General features: G+C 32.7%; 1 protein-coding gene across 1 annotated transcript in view; it reads right to left on the bottom strand.

Moving 5' to 3' along the window:
• The window catches only part of lrp1bb (low density lipoprotein receptor-related protein 1Bb), a 625,723-nt gene that overhangs the window by 278,839 nt on the left and 330,029 nt on the right, over positions 1 to 16,855 (bottom strand). The window contains exons 15-18 of the mRNA XM_056465638.1: positions 14,918 to 15,040; positions 13,009 to 13,149; positions 9,269 to 9,394; positions 5,611 to 5,727 (exon numbers count right to left, since the gene is read on the bottom strand). Of these exons, the coding sequence (XP_056321613.1) occupies positions 5,611 to 5,727; positions 9,269 to 9,394; positions 13,009 to 13,149; positions 14,918 to 15,040 (507 nt within the window). The remainder of the gene's footprint in view (positions 1 to 5,610; positions 5,728 to 9,268; positions 9,395 to 13,008; positions 13,150 to 14,917; positions 15,041 to 16,855) is intronic.

The raw sequence follows: 16,855 nt of genomic DNA, 5'->3' as shown, positions 1-16,855 counted from the left end.
AAACAAATAGATGAATAGATGTTTACCAACTAACATACAAATGTGAGTAATTTTGAGTATGACAAAAAGCGGCATGAAACAGAGCGTCATAAGAATTTATTATATTGTAATAATAATAATAATAATAATAATAATAATAATAATAATAATAATAATAATAATTGATGATAATAACAACAACAACAACAACAACAACAATAATAATATTAATAACAACAACAACAATAATAATAATAGTAATAACAACAACAACAACAACAACAACAACAACAATAATAATAACAATAATAATAATAATAATAATAATAATAATAATAATAATAATAATAATAATAATAATAATAATAATAATAATAAACAACAACAACATTAATAATAGTCTTCTTCTTCTTTTTACTATTACTAATATTATTATTATTATTATTATTATTATAAACACTACAAATACAAACACATTCTGCCTAGTGGTGCTTTCACATCTAGAGATAATTTATTTTTTTTTGTTCCCAAAAATTGTTACAATGTTGATCTTTGTTGTTGTTGCGATTTGCTTTCGCACGCCATCGTTTCTAAAAATGCACCAGGTTCCGAATCAAACATCTAGGTATGAAAGCACCCGCATTTGCCTAGTTAGTGCTGTTCACTTGGCATATGTAAGTCCAGCAATCGCACTCTGATCTGGGGCAAAACAATTGGTCAGAGATCGTCTGAATGAGGTGCTCCCTGCTAGATTGAAATGAACCCTGGATCAGATTGATTGTAGTGAGAAAGCAATACGATCCAATGAACTAGGCTATATCACAGTGTATTATGGTTATATATTAGGCATGAATGGCTATATGAAGAGAGAATGATGAGTAGGGTGGGATGTTTTCATTCCTACTGGTAAATGTGCGTTTCATGTCAAATATAGGCATGGGCCAGTATAAGATTCTGATGGTATGATAACCTTAGATAAAAATATCCCAGGGGCGACGCAGTGGCGCAGTAGGTAGTGCTGTTGCCTCACAGCAAGAAGGTCGCTGGTTCGAGCCTCGGCTGGGTCAGTTGGCCTTTCTATGTAGAGTTTTTCCTCCGGGTGCTCCGGTTTCCCCCACAGTCCAAAGACATGCGGTACAGGTGAATTGGGTAGGCTAAATTGTCCGTAGTGTATGCGTGTGCGAATAAGTGTGTATGTGTTTCCCAGTGATAGGTTGCAGCTAGAAGGGCATCCGCTGCATAAAACAAATGCTGGATAAGTTGGCGGTTCATTCTGCTGTGGTGACCCCAGATTAATAAAGGGACTCAGCTGAAAAGAAAATGAATGAATGATGAAAAATATCCTGGTTACTGTTCTAAAATTATTTTTAATTATCTGAGTAAAAAAATATAAACTTTTTTCCCTTTTAAACACAATATATTTAATTTTTTTAATACCTTGAAAATGGTTATCCTATGCCTAGTCGAATACAAAATTAAAAACATGCTGAACTATTAACGAAGGCTGTTTATCCATTAGGAAAACTGACCAAGCAGCAGTCTTGTTTTACCTGTTATTTTTTGTAATCCCTGTTTCGGAACACAACAATCAATCTACAGGTGTGAAAGCACCTTTAGTTTCATTTTTTTTCTGAGAATATTTGAATGAAAGAACAAATGGACAAACAAACAAACAAACAAAGAAAGAAAGGAAGGAAGGAACGAATGAATGAACAAACAAACAAATAAATAAAACAAACAAACAAACAAACAAACAAACAAACGGATGTATGGAGAGACGAATGAATGAACAAACTGCAGTGAATAAGTCACACCCACTGCTTTTAAAGGAGAAACAATCCGAATAGTTCCCTAAAACACTTTCTTTGTATCTATTGTTAAGCTTTTACATTTATTCAGTATTTCTTTCTTTCCAAGGTGACGAAGGTATGGTTTTTGGCTGAGCTTGCGTGTAAGAATAGCCTTTCAAAGGGCTACCTGTCTTACCCAGCATCTCCAGTATTCACACTCTGTTCTGAAGAGTCGTTTCACTGTGTGAGTTCGCAGTGTAGCCTGCCTGGGTCATTTCTTTCAAAGCCCTGTGTCATTTCCTTCCGCCTGCTTTCGGGGTCTGGGATGTGGTTTAGTGAGCTTTTAACATTAGAGAATCACTGGATTGCATTACTACCGCACTCTTAAAGGTCCTGCATCCAAGTTAATTTCGCCATTTCATTTTCTGCTTCTGAAAGAGTAGACTCTGAACATGATGGAACAAATTTCCTTAAAGCAACCTTGAAATCTGCAGCTTTGTTACATGTGTGAAGCAGTTTCATCAGAAACATGAAGACAGGGTGGGGAATATGGCTCCTACCACTTTAAAAAAAGCCAATGGTGTTTAGTTGATGTAACAGCTCCACCAATCAAAGTCATTGAGTGAAAGCAGTGTCTGACTCATAACAGACACAGTCTATTATAGTCTGTCTAACATGTTCTCTGCTTTAAAATACAGAATTCAAATGAGTCTAATGTGTTTTGTGGTCAGTGCCAACTCACACATATCACCACTGTTTATGTGTGTGTTCGCAATGGAACAGTTTGTGTAACATTAACGCAAATCCAGACTTCATTCACCCCAATCAAAAGCATATTTACACTGAATAAATGACCAATATCAGCTTGCTTTGTAGAAGGTGAAGCCAGACAGTGAGCATTTGATTGGTCTGATGAGAAAGTGAAGTGCATGGTGATACCATTAAAACTAAAATAATTTAGAGATAACCTTAAGACTTCAAGGTCCAGTCAAATTAAAATATATTTTACACAAATATATTTAAAATATATTTTAGATGTTAGTATAAGTATTAGGTATGCAACGGTTCTCTGTAAAAAATCAGGTCGTCCCCTTGTCCTACAACGGTTCGGTGCGCCCTGTGATCCGCAGTTCAGAATATGCATTATTAATATTGGTTTGGTGATAAAAACAACTGCAACAATGCAAAAAAGTTCTGCTTTTGTACGCTTCCCAATTACCTTTCACATGCATTGCACTTGCGAAGACCTGTCCAATCACCTCTTAGTATTTAAATCTGTTGTTGACATCACATTCTCTCGCGTGTCACTGTGTGTGGAGTTTCTGTGTTTCAGAATGGCAAGTGAAGGAGATACAGCGCAAATGTGCAGGTGAGTGTTTTAGAAACTTAACGTAAATTTAGGCTACATTCACACTGCAGCCAAACGTGGCCCGAATCTGATTTTTTTGCCCACATGTGACTCAGGTGATGACAGTGTGAACAACCCAAACCGCATGGAATCTGATCTTTTCAGGTCAGATCTGTGCCACTTTCATATGTAGTCTTAAATCAGACACAGATCTGATGTTTTGCAATGTGACTGCAGTGTGGACAGTTATGTCAGATTTCATGTGACTTTTACATAATCTTTGAGCGACATGCGTCATCATTCTGTGCTGCAAACATCATCTACTCCTCAGCATCACAGTAGAATGGCACACATGGTGATTACCACAGAATGTTGGTTGTTCATTTTGAAAAAGATTTTGAAGGCAAAACTGTTGTTTGTTAACGATTGGGGCAGAGGGTTGATCGCAAAGCTGAAAAGCGTTGTGCGTGTTGCGGATAGGGGATCCGTGTGCAAAGGAGGGCGAACTTTCTCTCAGAAAGAAAAAAGGGCAGGTGCTCGAAACCCCGCTTCTGTATGTGTCTGCTGTTTATAACAAAGTAAAATTAAATAACTCGGAGATAAAACAACTAAACGGAGATAAAACAACTCCGCCTTCACAGTTCAGTCTGCTCATTAACCCTTGATTTGTTCACCCTGCAAATCTGATATTGGCCACATTTATGAGGGCAGTGTGAACAGCAATGCAAAAAAAAAAAAAATCTGATTTAAAAAAATTCAGATTTGAGCACTAAGCCTCGCAGTGTGAACGTAGCCTTAGAGACACAAAAAAATAACAAATGCGTTTTTTTTTTTTGTTGCCGTTGCAAAGATAGCCTTGATCAGTGGTCAGTAACAGGTGTATCGAGGTTCCGTGTCCAGACCCAGAAGTGTCCCATATGGACTCGGACATACAGCCAGAAGTTTGTGCAGGTTTGTTACTTCAGCCCCGTCCTGCTGTGGAATATTTTGCACCCGATCGTTCCCACTATATATTCATTCTGTTTACCCGATGTCTACAAAGTTTTCCTCTCAATGTACTTTTCTTGCTGAATTAAGAAAGAAGAGCCAAACGCTCTCACTTTGCTTTAGTTTTATTCACTACGATGGTGCTGATAATTGATAATGGAGCGCTCTGGAATCATTGTTCCTAAAAATGCGCATTTGCCTTAATGAAAGCATAATGTAAACAGAAGTAATTAATACTCTAAAAGTGCTCAATTTTAAAGATGTGTTGACAATTATTATCTGCAAAATTGGTTGAGACTATTGAGTCAAGATGTAAAATAGAAAAAGGGGAAATTTGAGCTTTTACTCTTTTTTTATCATTTTATTTGAACATATAATTTTCAAAATTCCCTACTTTTATTTAATTAATGAGAGAACATGCAAATCTACAGTCATATGTGTGAAGCGTGTTGTATAGTCAGGTGTTTGTTACCCACTAAATATGTGTATTGTTCTTTAAATTTTTCTGTAGCCATTTGTTTTTTCTAAACATAGTATATAACGTACCGTACCGACACCACGACCGTAAAACCATGATACATACCGAACTGTGAGGACATTAAATAATTACACCCCTAATAAGTATGTCGTCTTCAATGATATATATATATATATATATATATATATATATATATATATATATATATATATATATATATATATATATATATAAGCTAGTGTAATACAAATAAATGACAAAATTTGCGTTTAGAAGATATAAAATTGATATAAACATGCTTACAGTTTATCACTTCCGCCTAAGTGGACCAACATTTTATTTCATGTCACCTATTTCTCATCAAATCTTGACCAGTCAAATGCTCTCTTTTATCTATGCCCCACCCCCTTCAAAACACTTCTCATTTGCTTTTCATTTGATGCGCTTAAACTCAACAGAGCTGAGCAAAAACAAAACGCTATTGGAAGTTTTTTTTTTTTTTTTTATATAAGAGAGGGGCTACTCTGTCCCAACCCCCTTTTCATTCTTTACTTGAGATTACATCAAACAACACATTGTTTCACAAAAATTCACATTTCAAAGCACATTTCATCTTTGGTTTCAGGGACTCTATTGTTACACCCAGTGCTAAACACTGACGCAAAGCTGTTAGTGGAAGAATACTATAATAGCGGGCTGTAAAATACATTTTACAACTCTCGCTCTCTTTTTCTTTCAGAACTTGCAAGCATTGCCGGTGATTTCAGAGCTGAACTGACTGCATTATAATGTAACCTGTCCACAAAAACAATCCTGGGCACATTATTGACTTTGTCTCAGTCCTAGATTTTGATTTGCTTGGTTGCATATAATGCACCTAATGAGGCCAGATTTGGCACGGTGTTGGTGGAAGAAAGAAGAGAGGCTTGTAGTAAGGTTAAGGGTTCATGTAGACAGCGCTGACAGATTCATCAGTTACATTATAGTCATAATAGTCAAAGCAATGATCTAGCAGGACAGTGACTCACAGCAGGACGTAGACTCATCTGACATGTCTCCACAATCATCGTCCTGATCGCAGCGCCAGGCTTCTGGGACACAGCGGCCGTTACCACAGGTGAACTGACCAGCCCGACATGGCTGAGCTGAAGATACAAAGAAAAAATAAATAAACATTAACAGATTATTTGCAATATTTAGTAAGCAAACAAAACACCTTACTATTTTTTAACCATTTCATGATTACACATTATTTTAGGACTTAAAAATAAACTAAGTATTATTTATTATATACATATATAACTATTCAAATAAATAAGTCAATAAATAAATAAATAAATACATTCCCTATGCTAACCATTAGGCAAAGTCCAAAAAAATAAATAAAATAAAATAAAATGAAATGACTAGAAATCCTGCTTTTTTTTCTTTGCAATATTATTAATTTTTTTATTTTTTTATTTTAATGTTTTAATGAATGAATGAACAAATAAAATAACAAACAAACAACTGAACAAACATTCTGATTCCAATGGCAAACTTATGAGTATGAAAGAGGTTTTAGTTAACAGAATATAATAGAATATGTAGTAAATAGCAGAGGTGGAATAAGCACTGAAAATCTGTACTCAAGTGATACTGTTACAAAATAATAAATAAAAAAATATATAATACAACAAATTCAATAGAATAAGTAAAAATCCATAATAAAAGACTAAACAACTACATTAAAATGGATAACAATACACTTACAGATCAAACCAAAAGAAAGGAAAATATTAAATTACATTGACCATTACTACTACATAAATTGTATTCAGATTTTATAAACACATCAATTTTATTTTAAGAATATAAATCATAACACAAAAAATAAACACATCAAAATAAAATCATCAACAGTATATGAAAAAGTTGTCTTTCAAATTAAAACTGGTTTGATTCTAGTTCTAGTAAATCAAGCATTCTAGTTCTAGTAAATCACTCACTCACTCAATCAATCAATCAATCAATCAATCAATCAATCAATCAATCAATCAATCATATCATATCATTTAATCAATCAATCAACCAATCAACTAAACAATCATATCAACCAACCAACCAATCGATCATATCAACCAACCAACCTTTCAATCATATCAACCAAACAACCAATCAATCATTTCAGCCAAACACAAAACCAACCAACCAACCAACCAACCAACCAACCAAACATACCAACCAATTCAACATATCATTCAACCAGCCAACCAACCAACCAACCAATCCTATCAACCAACCAATCAATCATACCAACTAACCAACCAACCAACCAACCAACCAACCAATCATACCAACCAACCAACCAACCAATCAATCATATCAACCAACCAAACAACCAACCAGCCAGCCAATTAACCAATCAATCATTTCAACCAACCAGCCAATCAATCATATCAACCAACCAACCAATCAATCATTTCAACCAACCAATCAAGCATTTCAACCAAACACTCAACCAACCGACCAATCAAACATACCAACCAATTCAACATATCATTCAACCAACTTACCAACCAATCATATCAACCAACCAACCAATCATACCAATCATACCAACCAACCAACCAACCAATCAATCATACCAACCAATCAATCAAAAATTCATACCAACCAACCAACCAACCAACCAATCAATCCTTTCAACCAACCAATCAATCATATCATATCAACCAACCAACCAACCAACCAATCAATCATATCAACCGACCAACCAAACAATCAATCATATCAACCAACCAACCAATAAAGCATATCAACCAAACACCCTACCAACCAACCAACCAATCAAACATACCAACCAATTCAACATAACATTCAACCAACCAACCAAGAAAGTTAACATTGCACTAGTTACTAATGTCCATATTTTGTCCACACAAACATAAGAGGTAATCCAAGACTTCAACTAATTTCTTTGGTCTGGTTCAGTCCGATGTGTGATTCCAGGATTCATCTCCACCAAAAGCCAATCACTTAATTCAGCGCCTACTAATCAAAATTGCATTGATGCACCAGAGACAGTTTTCAAGCCAATTCAAGCAATCCTCAGCTTCAGATCATCTTGAATCATCAAATATTAAACATCTTTAACATCTGCTGTCGATTTGAGCTTCTCACTGATTCAGTGTAATCGCTCGTGTTCCCCATCGCTTTGCTCGAACAGCGTCTGCAGAGTCAACAAAGACCAACAGCTGAAAGGTCAGCTTTATCAGAGGCCCGTCAGACTGTTGACAGCATTTATCACATCTGTTCTTCCCTTCCATTGATCGTACAGCACTTAAACTACCGAATAAGTGCTAACTCCTGGAAATAGGCCAGGTGTTACTCACGTTTGTAAAAGGGAGGCAAAAATATCTTGACAATCTGTGGCAAGAAAGTTCACTTCACATAATATGAACTTCACTAAGGATATCTGTGCTCTGAAATGCTCTGAATATTGTCCAATGACATAATTTTGACTGAAAGAAAAGGTAGGTTATATATAGAGTAGCTCCTCCCCTTTTTGAAAATGGCAAATCGTTTTTCTTTTATATCCCTGCCAGTCAGAGTCGCTCAGCATCTGACTTGAAACTGACAGTCTAAGATTCACTTTGAACCAAATTTCCTTCACAATAATAAAAACCATATTTACACTGTCTGAAACAGTATTCCCTTTATAGGTCATTATGTGACATTCAACATATGCTAAATTGTAACTGTGCATAAGTTTATTTTGAATATGCTAGTTGCTTGCAAGCTTTGGGTACTTCTGATTGCTCTTGGTTGTAATGAGACGGGCATGACAACAGAGGTTGTAATCCACGTGCAGCATTTATGTAAACGATGTTTACAAAAACAAGGCAGGCAAAATGTCAGGACAGTGAGCTAATGATGGGTAAAGGGATGGCTGACGTGAAACTGATGTTTCGACACAGTGTCGAGATCTCGAAGCATAAGTTTTTTTAACACTTGCACCAAAGGATGATCTGAAACACCCAGGTCACATGATTAAGTTGATTCGAAACACCCAGGTCACATTATTTAGTTCATTCGAAACACAGGTCACGTGACTAAGGTTGTGACATTTATATCATTATTATCATTATATTACATTTTTTATATACAATTTTAATGTGAAAGAAGGTATTCTTTGGACAATCCACCTAAAAGTTAAAACTCATAAAAGGTACTTTTTTGCTACATTTGCTTCTGCTGTTTCTGAGTCAGGGATATTATTTTAAATTAATGATACAGAATAATATTGAAAACAGTAAAATAATAACTGAACATAATGCAATACCAAAATTCACTCATTTTTTTGTCAATGTTAACTAACTAACTAACTTAATAAATGAATAAATAAATAAATAAATAAATAAATAAATAAATAAATAAATAAATAAATAAATAAATAAATAAATAAATAAATAAAAATGCTAACCATTTGGCAAAATCCTAAAACAGATAAATGGATGGATGTATGGATGGGTGGATGGATAAATTAATGGACGGATGAATGGATAAGTAGACAAATAAATAAATAAATAAATAAATGAATATATATTTTTATACATAAGTAAGTTAAATTAATAAGTAAAACAGCCCGGCTGTACTACTGCTTTATACTAGAGAATGAATCTGTATGAGGGAGTAGAGCTGTACCTGAACATGTTTTATTGGACTCATCTTCATTATCTCCACAGTCATCAGCTCCATCACAAAGCCATCTCTTGGGAATACAGCGGTTACTGGGACACTTGAACTGGTCAATTGGACAACTGTGGTTAGCTGGAAAAAACAACACAAACAACATGTTCACTGCAATGTTTTCTTCAAGGGATACTTCCTAACAGATCACATTAAGAACTGTAAACATTATTTATATTATTAAGTTGTACTTTAAATGATATATGCTTGTATTAATGTCATTTAAATATAATAATTAGGCATTATTTCATTAAATAAGCAATATTTTATAAACAATTCATATAGAATTAGAATAGAATAAAGTCTGGTTCAAAATGCTGTATATAGGTAATTACTTTTTTACACCATAATTAAGTAAATACTGTAAACATAAAAAATATATACATTATTTAATTTTACATTATACATTATTTAATTTTTTTTCATATAACTTTTTTTTTTTTACATATTTAGGCACATTATGTATTAACATAACCCTCTGTAAAACCTGCAAAGTGGCTAAGAAAAAAAATAAATAAAAATAAATATTACATATAAGCTGCCTGTCTTGTTGTCGATAGCAGTTTTAAGAGCAACAAATAATAACTTGACTTCTAGTTGATCATTTGGTATCAGAAGTGACTTATATGAAAGGCAAAGGCCTCTTGAATACGCTTATTTTACCAAAATAAAATATGATCATGCCTTGATTTTAAATTATTTAATTAGGACAGTAAGGTTTGACTTTGCTTAGACAAAAGTCTTGTCACTTAACAGAAATAATGTACAGTATAGAATATAAAGTCATGGTGCAGTAGAAAAATAATTAACATTGTGTATGACTCCCATGAGCTTGAATGACTGCATCTATACCTCTCTGCAATGACTCAAATTACTTTATTTTAAGTCATCTGAAATGACAAAGAAAGTGTTCTTGTAGGACTGCCATAGTTCATCAACATTCTTTGGATTAATCTTCAATGCCTTCTCCATCTTACCCCAGACATGCTCAATAATGTTTATTTTTGGTGACTGGGCTGGCCAATCCTGGAACACCTTGACCTTCTTTGCTTTTAGGAACTTTGATGTGGAGGCTGAAATATGAGAAGGGATGCTATTCCGCTGAAGAAATTGCCCTCTCCTGCGGTTTGTAATGTAATGGGCAGCACAAATGGCTTGATAACTCAGGCTGTTGATGTTGCCATCCACTCTGCAGATCTAAATGTACTAAATGTAACCTCAAACCATGATTTTTACTTCACCAAACTTGACTAATTTCTGTGAGAATCTTGGATTTTGCAGTGTTTGTGATGATTGGGATGCAGTTCAACAGATGATTCATTGGAAGAATCTCCCTTCTGCCACTTTTCCAGATTATTAACTAGACGTTATTGCTCTTACAACTGGGATCAACGACAACATTTTTGTCAGGTAGTGTATATTGTTATTAAACCCTTCATACAAATGTGATTACAAAAAAGTAAATAATAATAATAATTAATTAAAATACATTTAGAAGTACAAAAAAACACAATGTTTTCTTTACATTAGACTGAAAAAAACATTTTATGAAAAGCTCAAAATATCAAAATTGACATGAGCATGAAAAAACTGCAGTGTCTCACCTTTAAAAAAAAAAAAAGAAGAGTAAATATTGTATCTAAGAATGCAACACGCATTTGCAAGCTTGACATTTTTTTTGACATGTTTTGTTTTGCTCCCGACAGCCTGCTCTACATATAAGTGAGTTCATATGCATAATACTCCAGATTTGTTTTGACACAGCACTTTTCATTGTGTTATTCATCTATTCTCCTGAGCGAGCTTCACATTTATCTCCAAAATATGCGTTTGCCCTTAGGCGTCCGGGTTTATTTAAAGTAGCGCCTGTGTTTTCCTCTACTATTTGCTTTATATAATAATAGAAGCTGCTATTACTCATAACCCAGGATACTCGACGCGTCCCCAACAGACGATGATGAGTAACGCAAGAAACAGAAGAAAAAACAGGTTCGAGGCATTAAAGTTTCAGGCGCATTAAACTATAGGATGTCCCAGCAGAGCAGAAAATTGATTTTGCAATTCTGATTAATTCTGGCAGAACATCACGTTAAAGTATTTCTCATAGTGAAAAATGAGTCCGTTTTAACATGGTGCTTATCTTATTGATTCGCTTATGAGCTGATTGTGCCGAGCATAGGAGAACGTTCTGATACTGGCCTCCTTCCCATTTCATACCGCACTTCTTTTAAAAAATGAAATAAAATAAAACTAAATAAAAACAGAAAATGAAACAAAAAATACAATAAAAACAGAAATTAAAATAAAAATACAAAAAAACTGAAAACAAAATAAAATATAAACAAAATAAAAACTAGGGTAAAATACAATAAAATAAACAAATGAAAATAAAAAAACTAAACTAAAATATAAAGTAAAATAAAAATGAAATAAAAATTTCTAAAACAAAAACACAAATGAATGTAAAATGAAAATAATAAAATAAAACATTAAATAAAAACAGAAATGACAATACGATAAAAATTTCAATAAAAAAATTATAAAAACAAAAATTAAATTTAAAACAAAATTAAAATAAAAAAACTAAATAAAATAAAATAATAAAATAACAATTCATAAAAATGAAAATAAAGAATATAAAACAAAAACAGAAATGAATATAAAAGAAAAAATTAATTAATTTAAAATATAATAAAATAAAATATAAAATAAAATATAAAAAGAAATGAAAATAATTAAAAAAATTTTTTTTAATAAAAACAGAAATGAAAATAAAATAAAACTGAGAGTAAAAAAACTAAATAAAAATAAAATAAAAAATTTAATAAAAAGAATAAATAAAATGAAAATAAAACAAAAACAGAAATGAAAATAAAATAAAACTGAGAGTAAAAAAACTAAATAAAAATAAAATAAAAAATTTAATAAAAAGAATAAATAAAATGAAAATAAAACAAAAACAGAAATGAAAATAAAATAAAACTGACAGTAAAAAAACTAAATAAAAATAAAATAAAAAATTTAATAAAAAGAATAAATAAAATGAAAATAAAACAAAAACAGAAATGAATATAAAATAAAAATGAATAAAATAAAAACAGAAATGAAAATAAAATATACAAAATAAAAAACAAAAATAAAAACAAAATATAAAATAAAATATATTAAGAGCATCCTTTATTTCAAATATGAAATTAAAAAATATCTGCACATACTCTATGTAAAAAAGTTATTCTTTAAATAGAAATGTAAAAACATCAAGACATAACGGTCCTAATATAGTCTTAAATAATAATAATAATAATAATAATAATAATAATAATAATAATAATAATAATAATAATAATAATAATAATAATAATAATAATAATAATAATGCACCTGATTTATGTTTAAAGTGTTTTAAAAAATTTTCTTATTTTTCTAATTCAAAAAAGTATGAAATGAATGAATATTGTGCTACTGCTGCAGTGTTCATCGTGTTACCTGGCCAATATAAAAAGGCTGACATCTCTAATACCTGAACAGAATGGAAATTCCGTATCGAGTGATACATCACAGCCATATATAACACTGTGTGCATGCTAGATGATACAGCTTGAGGCTACAGAGATTTGCCGGTTTGGTAAAGCAGACTCAACAGGGATTATATGTCCCTGTCAGCGAGAACAAGCAGAGGAAAACGAGGTACGTACAGCATATGTGAGGCTCCTCATCGCTGCCATCTAAACAGTCATCATCTCCATCACAAATCCAATTGACTCGAATGCAGCGCCCGTTCCTGCACTGAAACTCATCACTTCTGCACCGCTGGGGCTCTTCTTGACCTGCAGAGTCTTCAGGAGGAAAACACAACCAATACAACAACAACTCAACTGCAGGGGAAGAACTTCAGGGAGATCACAGCCAGTCGGACTACAGATAAAGCAACATTGCTTTTTGAGTTATCATGCTTGTGCTATTTCAGTGTGTTATAGCTTTATCTTTTTTATGGCAGAACGACAAGACAAAAACAAACATTTTTAAAGCTGCTTAAATTTAATATCTTGTTTTTCTGTTTATTGATTGATGACTTTTATGGAAACGTTAAATTAAGCAATGAATTAGGTGTTCAAACAACTGTTAAAAACAACAAATACAATAGAATATATGCACACCGACTTTTGATTTCAGCCAGCCAGCCTCAGCGCTTCCAGTTAACTGTCTTTCCATTATAAAATTGCCATGTTTAAGGTCTGATTTCTTTAAAAAACAGTGATCTTCACTGCCTGATATATATATTCCATATAAAGTGGGTCTCAAGCCACCTTTCCACTGCACACGACAAACGACAGATCAGAAGTCATTCATTTCCAATGGAGAGTAGTTCGGGAGCTGCGCCGAGTTCCGATCATCTCAGTATGCAGAAAATTCAGATTCGAATTGAGCTGCGGATCCGTTAAAATATTTGAACTCTATTGCGACTAGACCATATGCGATCGGCAGACTGGATGTGACGTATTCGAGTGTTGTCCTAGCAGGTCCGTGCGCATGAGATGAGAAAGAGTAGTTATTTTTGGAATCAGAAAAAGTCTAAATTAAGTCTGATTAAGTCTAAAAAAAAATAATAATAAATAAATTCTTTTCATAAATGAGTAATAAAAATGTTATTATTTTTAATGTTGTCTCCACATTCTCTCCAAAATCTTTAGCAGTCTATGAGTTTCTAGAATTCATTCATTCATTTAACCATGGTAAACGCACGGAGAAAAAAGGCTTTCGCTTTTGCACTCCTTTATTTCGGACAGCACCTCGAGAATATATATATATATAATTGAAGAATTCTTAGCCCCCCTGAATTATTAGCCCCCTGTTTTCTGTTTATTTAATTTCTGTTTAACGAAGAGAAACTTTTTTCAACACATTTCATAATAGTTTTAATAACTCATTTCTAATAACTAATATATTTTATCTTTGCCTTGATGACAGTAAATAATATTTTACTAGATATTTTTCAAGACACTTCTATACAGCTTAAAGTGACATTTAAAGGCTTAACTAGATTAATTAGGTTAACTAGGTAGGTTAGGGTAATTAGGCAAGTTATTGTATAACGATGGTTTGTTCTGTAGACTATCGAAAAAAATACAGCATAAGGGGGCTAATAATTTTGACCTTAAAATGTTTTTTAAAAAATTATAAACTGCTTTTATTCTAGCTGAAATAAAACAAATAAGACAAAGGGGGGCTAATCAAAAATAAATAAACTGTGTGTGTGTATATATATTTATATATATATATATATATATATATATATATATATATATATATATATATATATATATATATATATATATATATAATTTCTTTTATAATTTTGGCACTCCTTTGCTGAAAATAAAAATTGAATTTTGTCTCGTTTCTCTTTGTCTTGTTAAGTTTTAAGCAAACTTAATTTTGCCATATTATTTTTTAAGTCAAGATAGACAATAAGTTTCGCTTGTCTAGAAAATACTTGATAATCAGACTAGAAACAAGACAAAAAATCTGAGTAAGAAAAGCAGTGTTGTCCTCCACAGGCTTGCAATTCATGTACTTTTTTTTGAGAAGATATTAAAAGCCTACCAGAGCAGGTGAGATTGTGCTTGTCCAGGTGTTGGTTGTCAGCACATGCGCAAACTCGGCCTCCTGGGACGGCCAAACACAGGGTACCACAACCACCATAATTCACCCGGCAGGCATTGTCACCTAAAAAACAAACATAAGCCTAAACAACGGATATCTACAAATCTTCCTTCCCACTGGCAGGACGTCTGTTCTTGTGTTCATCCCTTTATGGCTTTTAGCAACGTCTCTCCTTGAAACAGGGAACATAAAGTTCTTCTTCACTGCCCACTCAGAACCAATTTCCAGCTCTTCGGGGAAGCCGGTGCTACGCGAGGGCATTATTTTTAATCACACGTCAACTAAATTATGGCAAACAGTGGAGAAGAGAGCCATTTGACACTCTTTTCCTTTCGCAGACATAATTCGTTGTGTGGGCAATGACACCTATGAAGGGGGAGGAGAGGAGAAAAAACAGTTTTGTGAGGAAACTGTCACTTATTGAGTTGAGGCATGGGGACAGTAATAAGGTTTCATTTAGAGAGGGGTTGAAAGGCATTGCCTGAACCAATGAGATAAAAACTGTTTTGTAATGGCCAATCTGCGGTACTCCAAAGAGCGGAAACACAATTAATCTTTCTCCTGACAACAGCTTTGTAGAAATGGTCTCTTCTGCTGAGAACGTACACTGTAGTGGTGTTGATCATATTTTTACTGGAGGAACTGGACAATTTTCACCTTGAAATCAGAATCGGACATTATTTTTTATTTTTTACCGATACCGATAACCGTTAACACTTCAGATTTGGAGACAGTTATGTTAGTTAATAAATAAGACAAAAAATGTCAAATACACAGATGGAATAACTGATTTTATTAGAAAATCTTAACTTCTGAGTTGATGTCTAAACATAATTAACGCAGAGACTCATTTTAGAACACAAATCCATAAAAGAAACTTAAAATATTCAGTCACTTTTGACCATATTGATAAGACAAGCACAGATTTAAAAACTGTAAAGGGTCTATTTTTATTGGTATACATTCATAATTACAACTATTCTTTTCAATTGCCAAGTTTCAAGTTTTTGTAAGCTAATTTCATCTTCTGGGTTTAAAATCATTATTGGAGCTGGATCAAAGTCGGTGACGCTATCTGCCTGTCTAGTGATTCTTATTATTATTTCTTATTATTATTCATAGACTGAGTTTTCTTATCAGCCTAATTTTGTAATAGGAAACCGATAACGATTACATTAAAATAGCATTTATTGGCTGATTTCGCTAAAGATATATTGTGCATCCCTCTTTTTCTTGCTCTACACATATTATCGACAAACACGTTTACTTCATTTATATTTTTGTATAGACAATTTCCTTTCAGGATTTGGTGTCAAACTGCACTGCAATGGTTTTATGGTTGAAAGTGTGGAAAAAGCTAATGTAAAGGACGCAACAGCAAAGCTCTAAAAGTATCAAAATGTATTATTAATAACAATCATTAAAAAAATAAATAAATAAATTAAAAAAATCACACAGCTTGTGATATTTCGAGCATACCAGTTCTTAATCAAACAACCTGAACCACACTAATGCGTCACTATTTTTAATATCAAAAGTCACATAACCTCACACAATAGTTAATGACAAACATACTAAAACTAAACAAGAAAACATTACTAGATCAAAGCACAATTACATGTTCAACAAATAGACAAAAACTTAAAACAGACAGAAATTTAAAAATTATGCATTTTTATTCAGCCTATTTACTGTTTTTGTTTTGTAGATGTATGCAAAACAATATATTACAATATATTGCAATATATATTACAATATATCATAATATATAAACAATACAATAAAAGAATTCATCAGAGTATCTGCATGTTTCTAAGAGCAAAATTTTAAACTTTTTAAGACACACAGAATGAAACTTAAGTAATTTTTTATTACCAA

The sequence above is a fragment of the Danio aesculapii genome, chromosome 9 (assembly GCF_903798145.1).
Source record: "Danio aesculapii chromosome 9, fDanAes4.1, whole genome shotgun sequence".
NCBI lineage: Eukaryota > Metazoa > Chordata > Actinopteri > Cypriniformes > Danionidae > Danio > Danio aesculapii.
Note: the sequence above shows the minus strand (reverse complement) of the source record. Positions and strands in the feature narration are given on the sequence as shown.